This window comes from Nycticebus coucang, chromosome 11 (assembly GCF_027406575.1).
Source record: "Nycticebus coucang isolate mNycCou1 chromosome 11, mNycCou1.pri, whole genome shotgun sequence".
Taxonomy (NCBI): Eukaryota; Metazoa; Chordata; class Mammalia; order Primates; family Lorisidae; genus Nycticebus; species Nycticebus coucang.
Genome location: NC_069790.1, coordinates 119,177,114 through 119,203,302, shown reverse-complemented (window position 1 = coordinate 119,203,302; position 26,189 = coordinate 119,177,114). Strand labels below are relative to the sequence as shown.

The 26,189-nt window shown below is 45.1% G+C and overlaps 1 protein-coding gene and 1 pseudogene across 2 annotated transcripts in view; one reads left to right on the top strand and one right to left on the bottom strand.

The window, feature by feature from the left end:
- The window catches only part of ZNF398 (zinc finger protein 398), a 34,837-nt gene extending 14,233 nt beyond the window's left edge, over positions 1-20,604 (bottom strand). The window contains exons 1-4 of one of the 2 annotated variants that reach the window (XM_053553922.1): positions 20,332-20,604; positions 17,173-17,568; positions 7,833-7,959; positions 7,188-7,301 (exon numbers count right to left, since the gene is read on the bottom strand). In XM_053553922.1, the coding sequence (XP_053409897.1) occupies positions 7,188-7,301; positions 7,833-7,959; positions 17,173-17,568; positions 20,332-20,355 (661 nt within the window). In that variant the 5' untranslated portion in view covers positions 20,356-20,604. Of the gene's footprint in view, positions 1-7,187; positions 7,302-7,832; positions 7,960-17,172; positions 17,569-20,331 lie in introns of those variants that run through there. The other variant, XM_053553924.1, reaches the window with a different exon arrangement.
- Positions 12,777-12,880, top strand: LOC128560636 (uncharacterized; annotated as a pseudogene).
- Positions 20,605-26,189: the final 5,585 nt, after the last annotated feature.

The window sequence follows — 26,189 nt, the reverse complement described above, 5'->3', positions numbered from 1 at the left end:
CCTGGGTTTGGAACAATGACAACTGCAACCAAAAAAATGAAAAATAGCCAGGTATTATGGCGGGTGCCTGTAGTCTCAACTACTTGGGAAGCTGAGGCAAGACAATTGCTTAAGCCCAAGAGTTTGAGGTTGCTGTGAGCAGTGACGTCATAGTACTCTACCCCTAGGGCCACATAGTGAGACTGTCTCAAAAACAAAAACAAAAACTCTGAGGCTTCAGCAACCTTCCTGCCTCAGTCTTCCAAGTATCTGGGACCACAGACACACACTACTGTGCCTTGTTAATTTTTCTTTTTATTTTCTTTTTAGAGACAGAGTCTCACTTTGTCACCCTCGGTAGAGTGCCGCGGCATCACAACTCACAGAAACTGCCAGCTCTTGGGCTTAGGCGATTCTCTTGCCTCAGCCTCCTGAGTAGCTGGGACTACAGGCGCCCGCCACAACACCTGGCTATTTTTTTGTTGCAATTTGGCGGGGGCAGATTTGAACCCACCACCCTTGGTATATGGGGCCAGTGCCCTACTCATTGAGCCGTAGGTACTGCCCAATTTTTCTGTTTTTTATAGAGATGGGCTAGCTCTCACTACATTGCTCAGGCTAGCTTCAAACTTGTGGCCTCAAACAATCCTCCTGTCTCAGCCTCCCAAAGTGCTTGGATTACAGGCATGAGTCACTGTGCCCAGCTTCCCTTTAATATTTTTGGACCACAGTTGACCTGGGTAACTGAAACCATGGAAAACAAAACTTCAGATAAGGGGGAACTACTGTGTGTATGCGTATTATATATATATATATATTTTTTTTTTTTTTGAGACAGTCTATGTCGCCCTCGGTAGAGTGCCGTGGTATCACAGCTCACAGCAACCTCAAACTCTGGGGCTTAAGCAATTCTCTTGCCTCAGCCTCCCAAGTAGCTAGGACTACAGGCACCCACCACAAAGCCTGGCTATTTTTCGGCTGCAGTTGCCATTGTTGTTTGGCAGGCCCGGGCTGGATTTGAACTTGCCAGCTCCAGTGTACATGGCTGGTGCCCTAGCTGCTGAGCTACAGGTGTGGAGCCTGTATGCATATTCATATTTTCCCTCTTTAACATATACATCATACTATACAAATTATTCTTTATCTCGATTTTTCACTTAACAAGAATAGTCTGGAGATCTTTCTTATTCTTTTTTATAGTTGTACTATGTAGGTGTAACACAGTTTATTCAAGAGTTCTTGATTGATGGGCATTTGGAATTTTTCCAGTCTTTTGCTACAGTATTAGTTAACCATAACAGCTATAGAGAGCTAAAACAATACGCCAGTTTGCCAGAGATATAAGCAGTGACTACTACAGTCTACTACCTAAAATGTCTTCATTGAACTTGAGGATCTAATACTTGTTCTTTGAATGGCAATGCTAAATCTAAACATTCTAGGTGACACCTGTAGCTCAGTGAGTAGAGTGCCGGCCACATACACCAAGACTGGCGGGTTCGAACCCGGCCCAGGCCAGCTAAAACAATGACAGCTATAAAAAAAAAAAAAAAAAAATAGCCAGGCATTGTGGCAGGCACCTGTAGTCCCAGCTACTTGGGAGGCTGAGGCAAGAGAATCATTTAAGCCGAGAGTGAGAATTTCAGTCTGCTTGCCCTGCCTCGCTGCTCATCACCGGCAGTGTTGCCTTTTCGGTCTGCCCAGTCAGCTCCCCTCTTCCCCAGGCACTCAGGCACAGCTCTACAGTCCTGCTCTGCAGAAGACTCCCCTTCCCAGTCAAGGCACAGATCTGGGTTAAACTCTAATAGACTCAAAGCATGGAGCTGGATGGGCAACCAGTGATGGCTCAAGTTTTCTATGGGGTAAAGCAGTAGAAACTGCTAAACCAGAGGATGTGAAAAACTTACAGAACCTGGAGAACTCTCCAGATTCCAATGACAGTAGAAGGAAAAAGAAACTGGCCTGTTGGAGGATGAAGAGGCTTCAGAGGTAGAGGAGGATGAAGAGGTGTCAGGGGTGGAAGAAGAGGGCTCAGGGTTGGAAGAGGAGGAAAAGGATGAGACTTCACTGTTATGTGAGGAACAGGACTCAGCTTTTCTGTGGTAGATGCAAAGCATGGAGTTGAGGAAATAACCCGTGATGGTGTGGATATTATTTTGGTTGATGTAGAGAAAGATTCTGAGCCATAGGAGGAAGAAGAGGAAGAAAATGTCTCTGAGATAGGAAAGGTAGGGACTACTGTCCAGGCTGAGAAAAAAGGGGACTCAGGAGAACTTAAACAAATTTCTTCTAGTTGTTTGGTTTGGGAATCTAAGAAGGAAAAGGTAGTGAAACACCAGGTGGTAGACAAAACCCATGAGAAGTATTCACGTGCAAATTTGGGTACCACATCAAGAGTCACCAAAAATATTAGGAAAACAGAGAATGAGATTTATAAATTTCTGCAAACAGAACAGCTAACATCCAAAAAAGTAGACTTAATATGGGAAATAGAAGAAAACTTTAGAAGAACTGTGATTAATAGCATCAGAGAGATGCAAGAGGGGGCTAGAAATATTAAAAATTACCATCCGGAAGTCTCAAATATTAAAAATTCAATAGATGATCTGAGCAGTGGGACAGACACACTTGAAGAAAGATTGAACAATCTATTCAATCAATTGATTGAACAAGATCAAATTGAGGAGTTCTTTCAGGATACCACACAAAGAACAAAACAGATAAGTAAAGAGAGATTAAGAGATGTAGAGGACACATCCCTAGCTCTAACATTCGTTTATAGGAATTCCAGAAAAGAATAACAATGAGAATGATGCAGAGGACATAATTAAGGAAATAACTGATGAAAACTTTCCAGAGTTAAAGAGTCGACTCTTGAGATTGTCAGTGCTTACCAAATACCCAGTAAGACTGGTAAGAAAAAACTCACTTCTAGACACGTCTTGGCAAAATTTTGCAATTCTAGTGATAAAGAGAAAATCTTAATGACTTCCAGAGAGAGAAAATAAATAATCTACTGTGGAACAAGAATAGATTGATGGCAGATTTACCACTGGACACCCTGGATGCTATAAGTAAAAAGTCTTCCAGTATAAAGGCTTTAAACCTAGAATTCTATATCCAGCCAAAATTGGCATTTGATTTTCAGGGTAAAACAAAAACATTTCTTGATAGCAAAGAATTTAGGAAGTCTATTTTTTCTATACCCTCTTTGAAAGAGTTACTAGAGAATATATTTTAGCTACATAGTGTGACAGCAAACACTTGTACATGTTTTCCTTCCACCAACACATGCATCTAAAAATCAAGGAAAAGCAGAAAATAAAACAGCTCTGATAAGAAGGGTAGATAGCTAACCAACATACTTTGGAATATAGGGAAAGAAGTCTACAGATGCTACCTAAATGTTGGTGAAATTTTTAAAAAATAGACTGCTCTGAAGGTAGTGAGTTATTTCAATTATTGTTCAGTCAATTAGAATGCCTTGTTACTATTTCCTTCTTCACTACTGCACCTACTAGTCTTAAATGACAATTAATAGTAACCATCTGGGGCGGCGCCTGTGGCTCAGTGAGCAGGGCGCCGGCCCCATATACCAAGGGTGGCGGGTTCAAAGCCAGTCCCGGCCAAACTACAACAAAAAAATAGCCGGGCATTGTGGCGGGTGCCGTAGTCCCAGCTGCTCCGAAGGCTGAGGCAAGACAATCACGTAAGCCCAAGAGCTGGAGGTTGCTGTGAGCTGTGTGACGCCACGGCACTTTACCGAGGGCAGTAAAGTGAGACTGTCTCTACAAAAAAAAAAAAAAATAGTAACCATCTGAGCTTGTACAGGAGAAAACTTTCTATAACAGCTAAGAGATGGGAATCTGTCAATGAAACTTATCAAGGCAAGAGAAAGCCGTAGAAAAACACGGGATGAGGTGGCGGGATAAGTAAAAATAGAAAAGATGGAAAAGCAGAACTCCTCAAAAGGATATTTCGTTAATTTTATTGTTTATCATGATGTGAATCTCGAAGTTTCATATTAAATCTTTTTCCTTTGGGAAAAAAAAAAAAAAGAATCGCTTAACCCAGCAGTGTGAGGTTACTGTGAGGTGTGACACCATGACACTCTACCCAGAGTGACCAAATGAGAGTCTGTCTCAAAAAAAACTCTAAACGTTTATCTAGCCAGTACCACTAACTAGAGCAATACAACAAAGTAAATACTTATTACATAACTGGTTCTTACCTCTGCTATATAAGGATGGATAGAACACTTCGGTGTCTACTACCCTTGGGTGAGAGTGGTGAAGTGTATACCGAGGGGAATGGGTGGGAGTGAGCTAAAGGAGCAGGACCTCAATACGAGGAGGGCCTGATATAGACACTGACTGATTTGGTAGTAATGGGGCAACTAACTGCTAGGTCACCACAGTGGCACTCAAAGCATATTCCTCACAAGTCTAAGGAATCCCTACACTGGATATTTAGAGTCACAAAACAAAAGTAAAATCATTGGTTCATGCAAGTACCAGCCTTTGGAGAAAGCCAGAGGCAGAGAAAACATGAATACTGATTAGGTAAGAGGGACTGAACAAATGCCACAATTTCCAGTATGAGAATGGTCAAAAATAGGTTTGGTGCTCATGGCACAGTGGTTACGGCATTGGCCACATAAGGCTGGCAATTTCAGACCCAGCCCGGGCCTGCTTAACAATGACAACTGCAACAAAAAAGTAGCGGACATTGTGGCAGGTGCCTGTAGCCCCAGCTACTTGGGAGACTAAGGCAAGAGAATTGCTTTAAGCCCAAGAATTTGAGGTTGCTGTGAGCTGTGATGCTATGGCATTCTATTGAGGGTGACATAGCAAGACTCTGTCTTAAAAAAACACAAAGGTAATCAGTGTAACCTGGTTTCTGTACCCTCAATGAATCCCCAACAATAAAACACACACACACACACACACAAAAACGAAGGTAAAAACAAATTGTTACTTATTTTTTTTACCCATCGCGAAAAAGATATAGTCATTTATACTCACTGAGAAGTATGGCAGATAACTAACAATACAGACCAAAGAGACACTCCCCATAATGAATCTTTCTGTAGTCAAGTCATTCATCTTTATGGGTGTTATTTTAATCTTATTACTTTTATCTATGACATACAGATTAATCAAATATAACCGGTTGTATTGCTTAAATGCAATCATCCACACATTTTTTTCTTTTTTGAAATAGTCTCACTATGTTGCCCTCAGTAGAATGCTGTGGCGTCACAGCTCATAGCAATCTCAAACTCTTGGGTTCAAGCGATTCTCCTGCCTCAGCCTCCCAAATAGGTGGAACCACAGGCGCCCAATACAACGTCCAGCTTTTTTTTTTTCGTGGCAGTTATCATTGTTGTTTAGCAGGCCAGGGCCGGGTTTGTGGCTTGGTGTATGTGGCTAAAGTATGGGTGAGGCTTGGCCAACCACTGAGCTACGGGCACCGAGCCTCACCCATACTTCTTTTCTTTTTTGGCAGTTTTTGGCCAGGGCTGGGTTTGAACCTGCCACCTCTGGCATATGGGGCCAGCGCCCCACTCCTTTGAGCCACAGGCGCCACCCCCCATACTTTAAAAAAAAAAAACATGTGTGACAGATGTATGCATTGCTCAAAACTCAGACAATGTACAATTGAGACTTAAGCATTTCGGCTTGGTGCCTATAGCTCAGCAGCTAGGGTGCTAGCCACATACGCCAGAGCTGGCTGGTTCGAATCCAGCCCCGGCCTGCCAAACAACAATGACAACTACAACCAAAAAATAGCTGGGCGTTGTGGCAGGCACCTGTAGTCCCAGCTAGTTGGGAGGCTGAGGCAAGAGAATCGCTTAGGCCTAAGAGTTTGAGGTTGCTGTGAGCTATGACACCACAGCATTCTACCCAGGGTGACATAGTGAGACTCTGTCTCAAAAAAAAAAAAAAAAAAAAAGACTTAAGCATTTCATTGTATATAAAATTTTTCCACCCAAAACCCAAATATTGAACTCTCCAATATTCATGATGCACCTATTAGAGGAGGAATGTATACATCTCTACTGATTTTGAAATACATTGAAAATAGAATAAATTGATGGATATGTGTATGGTAAGGAAAAATGGTAAAATGTCAGTGGTGGAATCTATGTGCTGGATATCTAGGTGTTTGCTATTTTCTATTTCAAGTTTTCTAACTGAAGATTTTCATAAAATGTTAGAAAAAAAGATAACAGTGTATGGGACAGGGATGAGTTGTAAGAGAAGTTCATCTAAGAGAGATGTCTTGAGGATGAATTTTCTGGGTTGGCTTCTAGCCAACAAAGACAAACAAAGTGTATGAGAATTTTCTGATAACTAAGGTGGGACATGAGAGAAACAATACAATTGGACTTTGGCTAGCAGTCTTTCCGCAGCATATTAAGCAGCTGCCAATCAAAAAGTTAGGAAGAGTCAGCTTGGCCTGTGGCTCAGGGGCTAGAGTGCCAGCCACATACACCGGAACTGGCAGGTTCGTATGCAGCCTGGGCCTGCCAAACAACAATGACAACTACAACTAAAAAATAGCCAGGCATTGTGGCAGGCACCTGTAGTCCCAGCTATTAGGGAGGCTGAGGCAAGAGAACAGCTTAAGTGCAAGAGTTTGAGGTTGCTGTGAGCTATGACACCACTCCACTCTACTGAGGGTGACACAGTGAGACTCTGTCTCAAACAAAAAAAAAATAAAAAAAGAAAAGAAAGTTAGGAAGTGTCTTTGACAGCTGGCTCCCCAGACCTTACAGAATCCATGATGCTCAGGGGGTCTCCTAAGGCTCCACCAGTTCCATACTCCTTGGAAGGACCATGCGGATGCCTGGTCTCTTCAACACTCAAAGAGGTTCATGTGTATATTCCCTCAAGCCATCATTCCAGCCGAGTGTGACTGCTTCCTAAGCATTTTGTTCCTCAGCACCATGTTTGTTTTTCTAAATAGCTAGGTCTCAGTACTTTTGTCAGGGAGTACAATTAACAACCCTTAGGTGTGTGGTACTGATGGGCAAAGGCATTAGACAAGGTGATGTCTAAGCACCCTTGTACATTTATACAGGTGATGATGCATTCAAAGTCTCTCTAGATGCGTTAGCAATGAATGGCTCTAGAAGCTCCTAAGTCCTGCTTCTCTGACCAGGAAAGGGAAATGAGGTGTGGAAAATCTCTTCTCCCACTTACCTTCACTTGGATCTGCGGGAATCTCACTTTCCTCTGGCCCTGCTTGGTCTTCTGCATTTTGTCCTCCTTCTGGTTGAATCTGTGATAACACATCAGGTTGATTCATAGCATAATCTAGGAGAAGAAAAAGGGAGAGTGGGGAAATAAAATGAGGATGACAATTAATTACCATCAAGGCTAACCTAAAGCTTTGAAGTCTATAGTCCCAGGGGATTTATTTTAGATTCCATGTCACTTCTCCCCATTCGTCCACCTCCAACTATGGATGTCTATTCAGGGAAGCAGGTAAGAGGAAATGTAATGTGTGGACAAAGCACAAGTGACAAGTTGGCATGGCCTATCTGCTCTTGTCATTAAGAGTCAGTGTGCCTCAAGGGGGAGAAGTCAAGCTCCTTTCTAAGTAAAGGACACCATGGAAATCATCAGCTAGTACATCCATAACCTTGAACTTCACTCTCTGCCCTACAGTTTGACAAAAAGAGAGATTATGATTCCTATTAAGCAAGTGTGTATTGTTCATCTTTGCCTCAGAACCAGAATCTGAAGTAAGGATAGAAAGAATAAGGACACTAAAGGAAAAGAGACTGTTGTAAGCCCTCTGGGAGCTGCTGTGATCTCATTCAAAAGGTGCCAACTCAGCCTCACCCATGGAGATGAGAGACTCGTAGTTGCCCTTCATGATATTCTTGTAAAGTTCTTTTTGCCATTCTTCTAATTTTTCCCACTCTGGAGCAGAAAAGTAGATGGAGACATCATCAAAGGCCACAGGCACCTAAAATTACAATCACGTGGGTTAGTCCCTCCCATTGCATTTCAGTCATTCAATAAATCGTTTCCGTCCTAATTAGATCCTTTTATTATTTTTTACATTTCACAGCATTGCCAATAAATATTCTAAATATCTCTGGAACTGTTTCTTTTGATGTTACACTTGCCATTAGCATGATCGTAAAATCCTGAGACTCAGGCAATACAGCATGTAGCTAGTACTTTTCCTTGAGGCACATTCAAGTGCTTTGGCAAGCAGTAGTAAGGTATCTAAATGCCACCATTTAAAAACATCTCAAGCTTGGGCGGCGCCCGTGGCTCAGTCGGTAAGGCGCCGGCCCCATATACCGAGGGTGGCAGGTTCAAACCCGGCCCCAGCCAAACTGCAACCAAAAAATAGCAGGGCGTTGTGGCGGGTGCCTGTAGTCCCAGCTACTTGGGAGGCTGAGGCAAGAGAATCGCTTAAACCCAGAAGTTGGAGGTTGCTGTGAGCTGTGTGAGGCCACGGCGCTCTACCGAGGGCCAGAAAGTGAGACTCTGCCTCTCCAAAAAAAAAAAAAAAAAAAAAACATCTCAAGCTTTATTGAATCATCTCTTTTGAACTACCTTTTCTCCAAAAACACCATTCCCTAGGAGATCCTAGTTCTTCTATTTGTTTGGTATTGTTCCTAGTTCTTCTAGTCTTTTGCCAGGTAGAGTTAGTTCCCTTTGATGCTATTCCTTTGTGCAGGAGAAGGAAAGGATAATTCCATGGTTGGTGACTGAAAGCTAATAGGATTGATGCTGGAGGCATGTTAGGAACCAGAATGAAACTTCAAAATTCATTGTCTTCTCTGTACATCCGTTAGTCCTTTTTAAACTTTGTATATTCTTCAAATGGAACATTTTTTGTCTATTTAACGCCTGACTTTGTTTCAAATTCTTCTCTTTTTGCCTCCAAGACTGCCACTTTCTCCTGCATTCTCTTCCTTTTCATAAGATTTGCTCTTTTTCTGGGCAACGACAGCTCTCTGCAGTTTCTCTCTAGCTTGATTGTACATTTCTTCTCTATGGTACATTCATGAAGCATATACTTTTTTCTTCCAAACACTATATCTGTTCCTCTTTCAATGTCTTCCACTTCTAGCTGCATTTTTTCAGCTTGACATTCCTGTTTTAACCTCTCCATCGTTTCCTTCAGCATTTGTTGTGAATTCTGCAAGTCATTCTTTGACTCTGTGAGTGAGGATCACGTGAACCTGATAACTACTGATTTACTGTTTTAAGTCAGAGTTTTCATTTTGCATTTTGTTCTTTGCTTGACTGTAGCTCTTTTTCTAAGCATTTGGCCTAAAGGTTAGCTGATGTTGAGATCTGACCAGTAGCCTGCATTTCAGCCAGCTGTCACACCTGTATTCTTTTGACTTTTCAAACTAAGTGCCAAAATTCTCTTTTTGAGCCATTAAATTCTGCTACCTCAGCCTCTGAATATATTAATTTATGAAAGAAATGGACTTTTTTTTTTTTGAGACAGAGTCTTAAGCTGTCACCCTGGGTAGAGTACCATGGCGTCACAGATCACAGTAACCTCTAATTCTTGTGCTTAAGTGATTCTCTTGCCTCAGCCTCCCAAGTAGCTGGCACTATAGGCACCTGCCACAACACCCAGCTATTTTTGTTGTTGTTGTTATTGCAATTGTCATTATTGTTTTAGCTGGCCCAGGCCAGGTTCGAACCCTCCAGCTTCGGTGTATGTGGCGGGCGCCCTACCCACTGAGCTACGGGTGCCACCCAGAAGTGGACTTCCTTGAACAAGTTCCTCCTTTGCTGTCTCTTATGGGATCAGCCAGTAACCAGCTGGCTATGCAGTTCTTCATCTTTCTCTAGTGCAAATTCTGCTTTATGGTGATCAAATTCCTATTTGAGAAAACATTCATGTTCACATCAGAGTGAAGAGGGTGGGACGGGGCACAAAAGGAGTTCCTCAAGTTTCCTATCCTGAGGAAATATGAGGTCTTCCAGTAAAGCTCTGAGGGCAGAGAGGGCTGTGTTGGAGAAAAGCCCATCTCTTCCTCAGGTATATGAAGACCAAGACACCACCACAGCCTGCTGCCCACACTCAAGGCCCCTCATCTTTCCTAAGTGCCTAGTAGTTGCAAAAAATTATGTGAGTTACTGAAAGGAAAAAAAAATTTTTTTTTTTTTTTTTTTTTTTTTGAGACAGAGTCTCACTATGTTGCTCTTGGTAGAGTGTCGTGGCATCACATTTCACAGCAACCTCAACCTCTTGGGCTTAAATGATTTTCTTACCTCAGCCTCCCAAGTAACTGGGACTACAGGTGCGGCCACAATGCCCCACTACTTTTTGGTTGTAGTTGTCATTGTTATTTGGCATGGCTGGGTTTGAACCTGTGAGCTCTGGTGTATGTGGCTGGCGCCCTAGCCGCTGAGCTACAGGAACCGAAACTGAAAGGAAAAATTTAATTCAAAGACCAACCCCTAGTATTTTACAAGGTTTTGAAGAAGAAAGGCTATGAAGTTTGAGAAAGTGGAAGACATTACCCATCAACAGTCACTCACAGAGTTAGGTACAAATGCAAAACTGTATTTATTCCACATAACAAAACATTCTGAGTATCTACTACATATAAGGTTTTCCACAGCACCAACAAAAAAATAGACTACCATTGTGGTGGGCACCTGTAGTCCCAGCTACATGGGAGGCTGAGGCAAGAGAATTGCTTACACCCAGAAGTTGGAGGTTGCTGTGAGCTGTGACACCATGGCACTCTACCCAGGGCGGCAGCTTGAGACTGTCTCAAAAAAAAAAAAAAAGAAAGGTTTCTGCCCAAAGTGGGTATATGACTATAAGCCATAGAAACAGAGCCGTAATGAGACTGGGATGATTCTAAAAGAGATGGGGCTTTGGCTAGTCCAAACAGGAATAGATAAAACATACTGACAAGGAAAGCTGAAAAGTGCATTAGGAGATATTTGTGTGTTCTGTGTAGTTGGAGTCAAGGTTTCACGTATGGAATGGCCATATACGAAAAAGAGTTGCCCCCACTTCTTAGTATAGATTGGCCTAAAGCTATTGGAAAGTTAGTCTGTGATGAAATACAAGAAGTGTCCGGGAAAATCAAACCACCCAGTACAAACACTACCACCCAACAAAAAGCTGTCCTCATTCTGGAGTTTAGTGACAAGTCATTATAATGGTTGACTACTTCCTCCTCCCACCTGGCAGTGTTCCAGTTTTCTTTTTAAACTTTTAAAAATCTTTTGTAGAGACAGGGCCTTGCTATATTGTCCAGGCCTCAAGCAATCCTCCCACCTTGGCCTCCCAAAGTGCTGAGATTAGTTTTTGGGGGGTTTTTCTTGAGACAGAGCCTCAAGTTGCCACCTTGAGTAGAATGCCAGGGCATGACAGCTCACAGCAACTTCCAACTCCTGGGCTCAAGCGATTCTCCTGCCTCTGCCTCCCAAAGAGCTGGGACTACAGGCGCCTGCCACAACGCCTGGCTATTTTTTGGTTGCAGCCATCACTGTTGTTTGGTGGGCCCGGCTGGATTCGAACCCAACAGCTTGGGTGTATGTGGCTGGCACGTTAGCCACTTGAGCCACAGGCACCGAACCAAAGATTACAGTTTTATTCTTTTGAGACAGAGACTCACTATGTGGCCCTCAGTAGAGTGCTGTAGCATCACAGCTCACAGCAACCTCAAACTCTTGAGCTTAAGCGATTCTCTTGCCTCCGCCACCCGAGAAGCCAGGACTACAGGCGCCCACCACAACACCCAGCTATCTTTTTTTTCTTTTGGGTGCAGTTGTCATTGTTGTTTAGCACACCTGGACTGGGCTTGAACCCACCAGCCTCACTGTATGTGGCTGGCACCCTACTCACTGAGATGGGTGCCGAGCCTATAGTTTTATGCTTAAATATGGACTGTTAATTATCCATGACCATTTAGAGACAACCTGTGATATGAACATGAAAAACTAAACTGAGGAAAGAAAAACATAAGAAATCCAGAAATAATTAGCAAACAGAATTTAAAAATAAAAAAATTTTTCTTCAATAAATATGGGTGCTTCTCACGTGTATTTATGGCTAATACAGCCATAACATAAAAACAGATGCCTTGGAAAAAGGACAATAGGAGAACAAGAGCTATTTGTGGCATAACCATGTTTCAGTCAAGGACAGACTACATATACCACAGATAAATATTGATTACCTGAACTCTATGTAGGCCTAGGCTAATATGTACATTTGTGTTTTAGAGTTTAATAGTTTTTTTTGAGACAGGGTCTCACTATATCATCCAGGCTGATCTTGAGGCCTGGCCTCAAGCAATCCTCCTATCTCAGGCTAATGAGTACACTGAGATTACAGGTACAAGACACCATGCCTGACTAATGGTAATTTTAAAAGTAATAAAACAAAAAAATCTTGGCTCGGCGCCTGTGGCTCAAACGGCTAAGGCACCAGCCATATATACCTGAGCTGGCGGGTTCGAATCCAGCCTGGGCTCACCAAACAACAATGACGGCTACAACCAAAAATAGCTGAGAGTTGTGGCAGGCGCCTGTAGTCCCAGCTACTTGGGAGGCAGAGGCAGGAAAATTGCTTGAGCCCAGGAGTTGGAAGTTGCTGTGAGCCATGATGTTACAGTACTCTACCCAGGGCGACAACTTGAGGCTCTGTCTCAAAAAACAAAAAGGAATCCAGAACAACACTGTATGGACCACGCTCAGTAGCACAGAAAGGCAGAGGACAATTATTTTATATATGGGACACCAGGGAAGCCGTTATGAGAGGTGACTCTGAACTGCCCTTTAAGGATGTGAAGGATCTGTTTATAACATACCCAAAAGGAAATTGGGATCATTGTGATGAGGGGCACAGAATTTATAGCCTCTCTATGAACAAATTCCCTATATGTGAAGAAGAAAAAAACTATAAAATGTATGTGGTGGATGTATGGGTGATTACTGTATAATTCTTTCAACTGTACTGTATGTTTTTAAAATTGCCTAATACATTCTTCTCAATAAAGCATCGTAAGAATGAAAAAAAGAAAAAAAAGGTGTGAAGGACATTCTAAATGGAGGTGGCATGACCAACATAGAGGACATTTTGCAGCATGTACAGACAAACGGCAATTTACCCAATTGTTTTTTTTTTTTTTTTTTGAGACAGAGTCTCATTATGTCATCCTTGGTAGAGTACTGTAACATCACAGCTCACAGCAACCTCAAACTCTTGGGCTTAAGCAATTCTCCTGCCTCCGCCTCCCAAGTAGCTAGGACTACAGGCGCCCTCCACAATGCATGGCTATTTTTTTGTTGCAGTTGACACTGTTGTTTAGCTGGCCCGGGCTGGGCTCGAACCCACCACCCTCGGTGTATGTGGCTAGTGCCATAATCACTGTGCTAGGGGCGCCGAGCCATGACTGGTTTCTTAAAACCATAAACAATGAGTTTATATCAAACAATAGCATAAACATGAATATATCTCAAACAGGGAGCTTAACACTCAACATTTTAACTCTGTAGTGGCAGTTCCATCATTTGAGTTCTGAATTTTTCTTGATACAATTTTCCCTTCAGTGAAAACTGTGTGTGCACAAAAATTGGCCATTCTAGAAAACCTGGCATGCCTTTGATAAAAATACTTGCAAGTAGAGGCACCACCATACACCAGGAGGGGATAATTCTCCTTGTTTTCCTTCATTTTTCTTTTTTTTTAAAGCAATTTTTTTTTTTGTTTTTTTGTAGAGACAGAGTCTCACTTTATCGCCCTCGGTAGAGTGCCATGGCATCACACAGCTCACAGCAACCTCCAACTCCTGGGCTTAAGCGATTCTCTTGCCTCATCCTCCCGAGCAGCTGGGACTACAGGCGCCCGCCACAACACCCAGCTATTTTTTTTGTTGCAGTTTGGCCGGGGCCGAGTTTGAACCCGCCACCCTTGGTATATGGGGCTGGCGCCTTACCGACTGAGCCACAGGTGCCGCCCGTTTTCCTTCATTTTTAAAGGATTTATTTCCCATTGAAAACTCATTTATCGGCAGCGCCTGTGGCTCAGTGAGTGGGTCGCCGGCCCCATGTGCCGAGGGTGGCGGGTTCAAGCCCGGACCCGGCCAAACTGCAACAACAGAAAAAAAAATAGCCGGGCGTTGTGGTGGGCGCCTGTAGTCCCAGCTACTCGGGAGGCTGAGGCAGGAGAATCGCCTAAGCCCAGGAGTTGGAGGTTGCTGTGAGCCGTGTGACGCCACGGCACTCTACCAGAGGGCCATAAAGTGAGACTCTGTCTCTACAAAAGAAAAAAAAAAAAAAAAAAAAAAACTCATTTATCTCTCAGAATAAACCAAGGACCATCAACCACCACTTTTCCTCATACTCCACACAAGTGGTATGTATCACAATACAAAAATTTACTAGGTAAGTGGTACAAAAATTCACAATCAAACACAAACAATACAGAGAATTCTCAACACAAATAATCTAAAATGCCACAGCCTATTGATCAAAAGGGAACTTTCATATAACAGAATACCATTCTCTTTCCAAATTTTTTTCCAAGAGACTTTCCTTACGTTGCAAGGAAACTCACAAATAACAGACAATGCAGGGGACCCTTAACACAATAATGGCCTATCAAACAAATGAGAATCCAAAGAGCACAAAAGCCATCCCAAATGCCACCTCAGGCAGTGATTCAAATGCCTTACCACAGGGCTGGAAGGTTCAAAATCCTCCCTAAATGGGTGGCCTAATTCTCATCTTCTAGGCCCCAATGGACAGCCTGTAACTATAATGCCCAGGAAAATTTTACTTTTAGGGCGGTGCCTGTGGCTGTAAGGAATAGCGCACCAGCCCCATATACCAGAGGTGGTGGGTTCAAACCCGGCCCCGGCCAAAAACTGAAAAAAAAAAAAAAAGAAAATTTTACTTTTGGGCAGCGCCTGTAGCTCAAGGAGTAGGGCGCCGGTCCCATATGCCAGAGGTGGCAGGTTCAAACCTAGCCCCAGCCAAAAACCAAAAAAAAAAAAGAAAATTTTACTTTTATTTATTTTATTGTATTGGTTTTTTTTGAGAAGGAGAGAGTCTCACTTTGTCGCCCCTAGTAGAGTACCACAGTGTCACAGCTCACAGCAACCTCAAACTCTTGGGCTTAAGCGAGTCTCCTAAGCCTCAGCCTCCCAAGTAGTTGGGACTACAAGCGCTCACCACAATGCCTGGCTATTTTTAGCGATGAAGTCACGCTCTGGGTTACGCTGGTCTGGAACTCATGAGCTCAGATAATCCATCCACCTCGGCCTCCCAGAGTGCTAGGATTACAGGCGAGAGCCACTGTGCCCAGCCTTCCTACGAAAATTTTAAAAGTTTACCAGGTCATTTTTTCAGGTACAGACAGGGATGAAAAACACTGACCCTCTACCTATTTCTCCTGTCAGGCTCCCATTCACTCACACATACCAACTAACTGGCCTTTTTCCTTTTCTTCAAAGGTCCAAATCTTTTTATGCCTCAGGGACTTTGCACTAGCCACTCTAGGGGTGTCCAACTTTTTCTTTTTTGCTGCAAACTGGAAGAATAAGAGGTGTCTTTGGCCACACAGTAAATACACAAACACTAGTGAAAGCTGGATTAGCAAAAAAAAAAGACCTGTGCATACTTTTTGTGATATCTGACACCACAGATAAGCAAAAAATTCCCTGCAAAATCAGCATGTAGCCTGCAGGCAGATTAAAAACCCTAAATTCTTTCTGCTTGGAAAGCCCTTTCTCAGACCTTATCACAGTGGGGTCCTCCAACACCTTTCAGTCTCAACTTAAATATTAGCTCCTTTACCAGACCTTCTCTGACATCCAAATGAAAATAGATCAGATGACACTCGTTTTATTTTTATCAACCCCTTTATATGTATTTTTGAATGTTTATATTGTGACCCAGTGAGTAAGGCGCCAGCCCCATATGCCAAGGGTGATGGGTTCAAACCTGGCCCCGGCCAAACTGCAACAAAAAATAGCCAGACGTTGTGGTGGGCACCTGTGGTCCCAGCTACTCGGGAGGCTGAGGCAAGAAAATTGCTTAAGCCCAAGAGCTGGAGGTTGCTGTGAGCTGTGAAGCTACAACACTCTACCAAGGGAGACAAAGTGAGACTCTGTCTGGGGGTGGGGTGGGGGGGTGGATTTAAACTCCAGAGTTTAGGTATTCACTGCTATGCCCTCGGGGTATAGATCAAGTATTCAAGAAACAATTGCTGAATGAATGAGAAAATAAATTGGCTTTCTTGGAACCCAGGCAAATAGGCAGGCCTCAGAACTGTCTTCCATAGCTTTAGAACAATGTTTATTTCCTTTTGTTTTATGGATATTTCCTCCATCCTAGCATATGTTTGTAAACGATGTTATAGAACAGGGTGTTTATTTTTTGAGACAGAGTCTCAACCTTGTCACCCTCAGCAGAATGCCCTGGCATCACAGCTCACAGCAACCTCAAACTCTTAGGCTCAAGTGATTCTCTAGCTTCAGCCTTCTGAGTAGGTGGGATTACAGGCACCTGCCACAGGGACAAGGTCTTGTTCTGGCTCAAGAAGTTCTCAAACCTGTAAGCCCAGGCCATCCACCTGCCTCAGCTTCCAAGAGTGCCAGGATTACAGATGCCGCGCCCAGCCCCAAGACAGGATTTGTATCAACCCTATTAACTATTTGTACATCCCTTACCGCATCCTCCTTCTAACTTTTTCACTAGAATTGCCAACAAAGTCAAATCGACTTATTGAAAAGACAGTTTCCTTGCTAAGATTCTGACAGACTGGTTAACAAAGAAGGGCCTCATGGGTAATGGTTAGAAGAAACCAAAGAGAAAAAAGTCCATCTACCAGATGGCCAACTTTAATTTGGAAAGAATTTTCCAATCTTGCAAGACATGATTGCAAGAGGGACTTTACCTAACAATTGCAATCAGTGTAACCTGGCTTATTGTACCTTCAATGAATCCCCAACAATAAAAAAAAAAAAAAATTTTCCAATCTGAAGCTTGACACTCTAAATAGGCATTAAGTTGAACACAAAATGTTTCCCAAATAAACAAACATAAAACACCTTCATGGTTCCTTCAACCCAAGACTTTAAGAAACTTTAAAAAAAAAATAGAAACATCTAAGTAACTGACCCAGACTATCCCTCACCACTAGCAATTTTACATCTAGAAGTGAAGGTATTACCTTTGGGATATCTCCCTTAATACCTGGGGGCAGCCGCAGGATCCAGAAGTTCCTGTTACGCAACAGGTTCTCCAAGTTCTCCAGCCGCCTCTGCAGCAGCCCATACTCCTGCAGCAGGGTCCCCAGCACGGCCCACTTGCCCTCCAGCTGGTTGCCAAGCTCCATCACTGTCTTTTCACAGCTGGCTAATTTCTTCTCTGCTGTCCCTGTTCGGCCTTCTAGGTGTAGCAATCGCCGGCTGTGGACCTCCACCTTCCTCTCGATAGCCTGCACGGCAGCCACCACTGTCCACAAAGAGATGGCTGCTGTCTGCAGGTGTGCCTCATTTGCTGCTGGAGCCGTGGGAAGAGGAAGCGGCTGAAGGGATGTAAGGCACTCGGAGTCCCATTCAGAAGTCTGTGTGCAGTGGAGAGATGGCACAAGACATTGAGCATTAGAAGGAACCCTAATTCCAAATTATTGCTTAATTGAACTGCTTAACTATCTGGCTGAGATTAATGTGAACATAATTTTACTACTGCCTACATATGCCTCCACTTTCTGGAGCTCACTGGCATCAACAGCCAAGAAGACTGCTTTGGTGTTTCACAGATGATTTGGTAAGACAGTGAACGAATGAAATTGGCTCTTTAAGAACCAGTCTGGATGGTGCCCCTGGCTCAGTGGGTAGGGCGTGGCCACATACAACGAGGCTGGAAGGTTCGAAGCCTGCCCAGGCCAGCTAAAACAATGACAACTGCAACAAAAAAAATAGCCGGGTGTTGTGGCGGGCACCTGTGGTCCCAGCTACTTGGGAGGCTGAGGCAAGAGAATCGCTTAAGCCCAAGAGTTTTAGGTTGCTGTGAGCTGTGACACCACGGCACTCTACCAAGGGCAACATACTGAGACTGTCTCAAGAAAAAAACAAAAAGAACCAGTCTGGTATATGTCCTCCAACATAAGGCCAAGGAACTCAGGTTGCTGCTGCATCTTCTGTTTTTGGAAAAGGCAAATGTACACAAAGATCCTTTCCAGTTTCACTTAACTTAATGCCGTCTGATAAATCCCTTATAGACATGCTCTGGCTCTGCCCACACCCTGTTCACAAACCATAACTACACCACTCAGTAACGGTTGAATAAGCTGAGAATCTTGAATGTGGAGAAACAATGACAATTGTTTTCAAATATTTGAGGGTTATAAAACATAAGGCAGCTTATTCAAACCACGCCTTCTTCTTTCCTTCCCAAGGGAAAAAGTACCATCCTACTTAAAGCTAATCCCTCCACTCATGCTGAATGCCAATTCCCTCACCTTTTGGGTACTTTTTTTTTTTTTTTTGAGACAGAGTCTCACTTTGTCATCCTTGGTAGAATGCCATGGCATTACAGCTCACAGCAACCTCAAATGGTTGAGCTTAAGTGATTCTCTTGCCTCAGCCTCCCAAGTAGCTAGAACTACAGGCAACGCTCACAATGCCCAGATTTTTTTTTTTTTTTTTTAGACAGAGTCTCACTTTGTTGCCCTCAGTACCACCCAGCTACTTTTAGAGATGAGGTCTTGCTCTGGCTCAGGTTAGTCTTGAACTACTGAGTTCAGGCAATCTATCTGCCTCAGCCTCCCAGAGTGCTAGGATTACAAGCGTGAACCACAATGCCTGGCCTTCTTTTTTTTTTTTTTTTTTTTGTTATGAGACAGATCTTACTATCACCCTTTGTAGAGTGCCGTGGCCTCACAGCTCATAGCAACCTCAAACTCTTGGGCTTAAATGATTCTCTTGCCTCAGCCTCCCAAGTAGCTGGGACTACAGACGCTAGCGACAACAGCCCGCTATTTTGCTGGTGCAGTAGTTTAACTGGCCCGGGCCAGGTTCGAACCCGCCATCCTTGGTGTATGTGGCTGGAGCCATAACCACTTAGCTACTCAGGAGGCCGAGGCCACAGCACTCTATAGACTGGGGCAACAGAGTGAGACTCTGCTTCAGAAAAAAGGAAAAAGAAAAGAAATAGGGTCTGGCTATGTTATCCAAGCTGGGCTGAACTCCCCTGCTGAAGCAATTCTCCCACCTCCCCTGTAGCTAGAACTACAGGAGCTCGCACCTGCACCTGTTTTTTAAAACACTGCTACTAGAGAATTTTAAGTTATGTATGTAGCTTCCATTATATTTCTATTGGACAAGGCTGGCACAAACGATCATCTCTACCACATTACCAAAAAAGAGGGTGGGGGAATAGGTCCAAGAGTAAAGATGACATCACCAACCCCCACCCCACCACCCCCTCTGCTCTTTTTCCTCCTCTCCCCTCTCGCACTTTCCTGTCACTCTTCAGCGGACTGGTCTGGCTCTTGACCCACCAAAACGAGTCTCCTTGAGATGACCAAAGGCTTCTCAGGTAGCAAATCCAAGAAATGCCCTTTAATCTGTTACTTGACCCTTTCCCCGGGCATTCTAAACGGCCGAGTTCAGGGACGTCTCGGTTGACTCTGCCAACTAGCCGCTACTGGGCCCCCTGCGCGCCTTCCGTAAACTCTCTCCGGAAGGATGAGCCCACGAGGCTGATCGCACCCTGGGAGCCCGCACCAATCATTCATTCGGCACATATTTGTGGAGGCCTCCCGCGTGAGCTTGTCGTGCGCTCCAGATACTCCGCGCTGGGGATCCAGCCGCCACGCAGTCTGGCAGGAGGGCGCCTGAATACACCTAAATTCCACCTCCGCCAGCGCCCAGGTCGCCGCACTGAGGATTTGGTGACGACAGCTCCCACAGCTGGGAGAATGGCTGACGGATTACAAAACCAAACCAACCCCATTCCCCGGCTTCTGGCAGGCCGTCGTGGTCTACCATCGAGCGGGACCTCTCCTTTCGGCTAAAACGCTCCCTCTGGGGAAGGAGGGGTCCCTGGGCCTCACCCCGGGGGAGCAGGTGGTGAGCGAGTCCTCTCAGACCTGCACTCTACCTGGTGTCCCCAGTGGGCGGTTTCACACCCACCCACTACGTTCCCTCCCGGCAGCCCGCAGTTGCAAAGCACCGGACCACAGGCGACGTGGCTAGCGGGACCCCGGAGGAAGACGACCGTATCGGGCGCTCCCGGAACGCCTGCCCGCCCCGTTTCCTCTCCCGGGGTCTGGGTCGCAGAGACCCTCCCGGGATGACCGCCCTCGCGCACTGGCCGCCCTTACCGGGGCCGGGGTCGCCTCGGCCATGGCCCTGCGCTGTACGGCCCACGGGGAGTCGCCGCCGCCCGCAGCCCCACGCAGCCCCGGCCGCCCGGTCCTCTTGACAAGAGGCAACGGCCCGGCCCTGCCTTCAAGCACCGACTCAGTCTCGTGGATGTCGGGCTTCCGAACGCGGCAGAGGCGCGGGACGGACGGACGGACGGGCAGAGTGCTGGCAGGATGGAGCTGAGGTGGCGAGACAGGCTCCGCCGCGCTCAGCCCGCAGCGACTCCTCCGGTGGCGCTTCGTGGGCAGCGAGTGCACCGGGCCGGCCTAGACCCGCCGCAGGCTCGCGCCGCCCACCCGCCACGGTCAGCGCGCCCCCTGCCGGCCCCTGCGGCCAACGCCGCCCGCGGTCCCTCTGCCCCCGCGGGAGGTCGGCTGCCGCGCGGTGAGCTGGGCGCGCTGAGCCCGCGCGTGTCCTGCTTTCTCACATACCCCGAGAAGCCTCCACGGATGGTAGTTTAGGCCCAGCTCCAAACCAGGGTTGGTGCTGGCAAGTGATTTTCTTCTTGGAGGCCCAATGAGCAGCCCCCACTGAAGGGAAACGCTGAGGCAGAATGGGCTGAGTGAGAAGGTGTCAGACAGTGGCCCCAGTGAGCATGGGAATGAGAAAGCGTAACCAAGAGGCACGAATATGTGATGAAGGAGATGTGTATCATTTGTAGAAATTACAGACTACAAGTTGAAGTGGTTCACATCCCACATGATCCGTGTTGGGACCAAATAGTACCTAGGGTCTCGCTTGCATCTCGGATTATTGCCTCTCTGCGGCTTGGACATGGCAGAACAAACGCTTAACGTTCGGGTTAGCTGGGTTTGGGCTAATGTGAGGGGAGAACCAAGTGTCACCTGTGACCTGAACGTTTTAGGTCAACAGAGTGTTACAGTAAGATAACCCGCACAATCCTAGTTTTCCAGCACAGTCTACACTTCAAACATGCATGACTCAGGCAAACCTGTATTTCAAGAAAGGAATCAAGTCAGTGCCCAGTAAAACTATCCGTAAATCACGGAAGTATGAGAATCAGCCGCCAGACAACTGCTCTTGAGAGTGCTATTTGTTTTTAGCCTGTAGCTACATGTAATTTAAAGTTTACCTTAATACACATATTGGTCAAATGGTGAATGTTGGATAGTTAAAGTTGGCATTCTCAAATGAATGAGAATGAACATGACCAGTTACACGAAAAAAAAAATCCTAAATTTCCTTGGAAAGAAAATTCCATTCTAAAATTGCATTATTTAAAATTTCGTAGTTGGGCGGTACCCGTGGCTCAAAGGAGTAGGGCGCCAGCCCCATATACTGGAGGTGGCAGGTTCAAACCCAGCCCTGGCCAAAGAAACTGCAAAATAATAATAATAACAATAAATAAAATAAAATTTCGTAGTTAACATTTTAAAGTTTGACCTTACTAGGCAAACTTACAATTTAACAGGGACATTTTCATGACTAAATAAGACACTTTCCAAGGAGTGGCCAAGCTACCATTGTATAATATACATAATATTACCACAAATGTATTACATGTTCCTTCCTCTAATAGAAACTTTTTTTTTTTTTTGAGACAGAATCTCAAGCTGTAGCCCTAGGTAGAGTGCCATGGCGTCATAGCTCACTGAAGCCTCCAACTCAGGCTCAAGTGACCCTCTCGCCTCAATATTTCTATTTTTGGTAGAGACAGGGTAATGCTTTTGCTCAGGCTGGTCTCAAATTCATGAGCTCAAGCAATCCACCTGCCTTGGCCTCCCAGAATGCTAGGAGTACAGGCTTGAGCCATTGTGCCCAGCCCTCCAATAGGAACTCTTTCCTCCTATTTAATGCCTGGCTTTAAAAAGATTTTTGTACAAAACACCAGATGCTAGGGTGGATATGGAGAGAAAGGACCCCTTCTACATGGGATTGCAAACTAATATAGCCCTTTTGGAAAGAAGTATGGAGAATCCTCAAAGATCTAAATGTAGACCTTACATTTCACTCTGCAATCCCAGAAGAATGTAAAACATTTTACCACAAAGAAATGTGTACTAGAATGTTTCTTGCAGCTCAATTCACAATTGCCAAGTCGTGGAAGCAACCTAAGTGCTTATAAACCAAAGAATGGATCAACAAACTATGATATATGTAAAAAAAAAAGGTTGGCTCAGTACCTGTAGCTTAATGGTTAGGGTGCTACCACATACACTGGGTCTGGCAGGTTCCAACCCCGCCTGGCCTGGGCCTGCTAAACAATGACAACTGCAACAACAACACACACACAAAATAGCCAGGTGTTGTGGTGGGGGCCTGTATTCCCAGCTACTTAGGAAAGGGAGGCAAGAGAATCCCTTAAGCCCAAGAGTTTGAGGTCGCTGTGAGCTGTGACTCTGTGACACTCTACCAAGGGCAACATAATGAGACTCTGTCTCAAAAAAAAAAAAAAAAAAAAAAAGTGGAGACTTTACATCTTTTACATTTACCTGGGTAGAGTTGAAATACATTTGTCTTAGTGAAGTATTGCAAGAATGTAAAGATGAATATCCAATGCACTCCATACTGATATGAAATCAATATATAAACAATTACATGTCCCTAAGAACAATAAAACACTATTGTAGGGCAGCGCCTGTGGCTCAGTGGGCAGTGCACCGTCTCCACGTACCAAGGGTGGTGGGTACAAACTCGGCCGGGCCAAACTGCGACAAAAAAAATAGCCAGGTGTTGTGGCGGGCACCTGTAGTCCCAGCTACTTGGGAAGCTGAGGGAATTGCCTAAGCTCAGGACTTGGAGGTTGCTATGAGCTGTGTGACGCCACGGCACTCTACTACTGTGGGCAATAAAGTGAAACTCTGTCTCTAAAAATAAAAAAAACACACTATTATAGTCCAGTTCGGGGCAGAGGGAAAGGAGAGGGGCAGTTGGTGAAGGACGTAAGGCAGAAGGAGGGAGGGCAGTAGGGGATCTCACCTAATGTGCACATTGTGAGGGTAACAGGTCCCTGGGTGAGGAGCTCTTCTACAAATGGAGCTTTATCCTGGCAGTGAGAACAATTAACCTAAATATTGTACCCTTATATTAATTTTAATAAAGTTTAAAAAAAATAAATATATATATATATATGTATTTTAGGCTCGGCGCCTGTGGCTCAAGCGGCTAAGGCACCAGCCACATACAACTGAGCTGGTGGTTTCAAATCCAGCCCAGGCCCACCAAACAACAATGACGGCTGGGGGCGGCGCCTGTGGCTCAGTCGGTAAGGCGCCGGCCCCATGTACCGAGGGTGGTGGGTTCAAATCCAGCCCCGGCCAAACTGCAACCAAAAAATAGCCGGGCGTTGTGGCGGGCGCCTGTAATCTCAGCTACTTGGGAGGCGGAGGCAGGAGAATTGCTTGAGCCCAGGAGTTGGAAGTTGCTGTGAGCTGTGATGCTACAGCACTCTACCCAGGGGGACAGCTTGAGGCTCTGTCTCAAAACGAAATAAATAAATTAATTAATTAATTAATGCCAAACACAGCAAAGTGAATGAATGAAGAAAGCATTACACTTTTGAGGAGCCAGTCACAAAAAGAGCTAGTCTCATATATTACATGATACCACTTATATGCCATTCTCAATAAAGAAGAAATAAAAGGAGAAAGAAGAAGAAAGAGAAGAAGGACGAAGAAGGAGAAACTATAACAGGAACAGCCAGACATGGTGGCCGGCCCCTCCCAGCTGTTCGGGAGGCTGAGGCAGGAGGACTGCTGAGCCATGGAGTTGGAAGCTGCAGTGAGCTATGATGATGTAACCGCACTCCAGCTGGGCAACAGAGAGTTATTCTCCTGTCTGTAAATAATAATAATAATAATGACAACATAAAATAGAAAACAAAGGATGAGGAGCAGTTCAGTCGTTCCAGGGGATACAGATGTGGGCATTGGCCTGGGGTGGAGCACAGAGAGTTTCTGGACTATTAGACTGTTCTGTATCTTGATCATGCTGGTTTCATACATCCAGATGTGTGAAAATACATAGATCTTACCTTTACAGGTGTCCATACACATGTGAAAATTCACAGAAGAAAAAGTTAATTTTACTGTAAGATATTTAAAAAATGAAAAATATAAAACAGTAAGGTAGATGTACAGTTTGTAACTGAGTCTGAAACTGAGTCCAAACTTGTACCACTCCCAGCACAACATCACTATGTCCAGAGGCAAGGTGTTGAGGCAACAAAAGTGACTTTTATCCAGAGAGCCAACAGATGGAGAAGATGGAGCACTAGGGTCCTAAAGAACCATCTTACATTAGTATGAACTTCAGGCTCTTTTTTATGTGAAGGAAAGAGGGAAGAGGAGGGACATTACAAGAGGCAACTGAGGCGGACAGACAACTGCAGACATCTGGCGTCAGCAAACAAGGGTCAGAGGAGGTGCAAAATGTCCTTTTTCTCAGTTAACATTGATGATTGACTTAGGTCAGAGTGTTCCTATGATCTTTAACGTAGCATTGTCACTTGTGTGCATGCTTTCTTTACCTCCCCAGGCATTAGTTTTGGGAAAGAGATGGGTATAGTCTTCATTTTTTAAAAAATTATTATTATTTTTTATTTTTTGAGATAGAGCCTCAAGCTGTCACCCTGGGTAGAGTACTGTGACATCCAGCTCAAAGTAGCTGGGACCACAGGTGCCTGCCACAACGCCAGCTATTTTTTGGTTGCAGCCGTCATTGTTGTTTGGCGGGCCAGGCTGGATTCGAACTCGCCAGCTCAGGTGTATGTGGCTGGCACCTTAGCTGCTTGAGCCACAGGCACCGAGCCGGTTATAGTCTTTTTTCTAATTTAACTCAAACGGAATTTTTCCTAAAATTAGCTGACCTGTGTGCAGAGCTAAGCAGAAGCTTTTAATCTAAATGCTATCACTGTGGGGGATCACAAACAAAATGGAGCTAGTCATGCTAAGCTTCCCTTCCACGTTACACGTTCACTATTCCATAGCAAACACACATATGCACACACTCATCCTAGGGGTCATCCCTCTTTCTCCAGAGGCTGCTCACGTTTCCTTTCAGTTACATTAGCCTGACTCCTAAACTATGATAAGGATAGAATCTAAGTTGATGTTCTGGGGGCAATTATCAACCCCCCTCCCTATGTCACCAATTTCTGTGTCTCCCCATCTCTTTCCAAGGTCTCTGACCTTTTGGTGCTTCTCCCTCAAGATTTCACCACCCCCCACCTCCCCACCCCCAGCACCTTTTCCTCCACCTCTCATTCTCTCCACCTTACCGGAGAGGCCCTGAGCACCTGGGCCATCCCTTTGGCCAACCTTGGCCCCTGAGCCAGGCACCGCACCCCCAAACCCAAGCCAGGCATGGCTTCCCAAGTCCCTCTGCCCGAAGCTACTCTTGGACTATGACAGACTATGGCCTGGGCCCAGGTGAATCGACCCCGGAAAAACAGAACATCCAGCCTCCTTGGCACGTGGGGAACAAGCCCTTGCGCTTCACAGCTTGCAAACCTGGCTCTACCGCGATGCCTTCCTGTTCCATCCCACCTCCTTGGTGGTTTCATTCCCCACCACCTTCGCTTGAGTCCTGGGATCCCTTCACAGATGAAGCCCGTGGGCCTCATCCTTGACTCAGAGTTGGCTTTGGGGGGCAGAACCACACACTCCCTCTTGCACCAAGCTCCTAATCTCAGTTCGATTTCTGGGAGGGACGTCTCCCCCTGTCCCTCACTCTTCTCTCTCCATTTCCAGCTGCCTGGCCCTTGCCCCCTTCACACTTCACTTTCTTTGTCCCTTGAGATGCCAACACATTCCGAGGACCCATCACCCATGGTTGGGATGTGGCCTACAAGGTT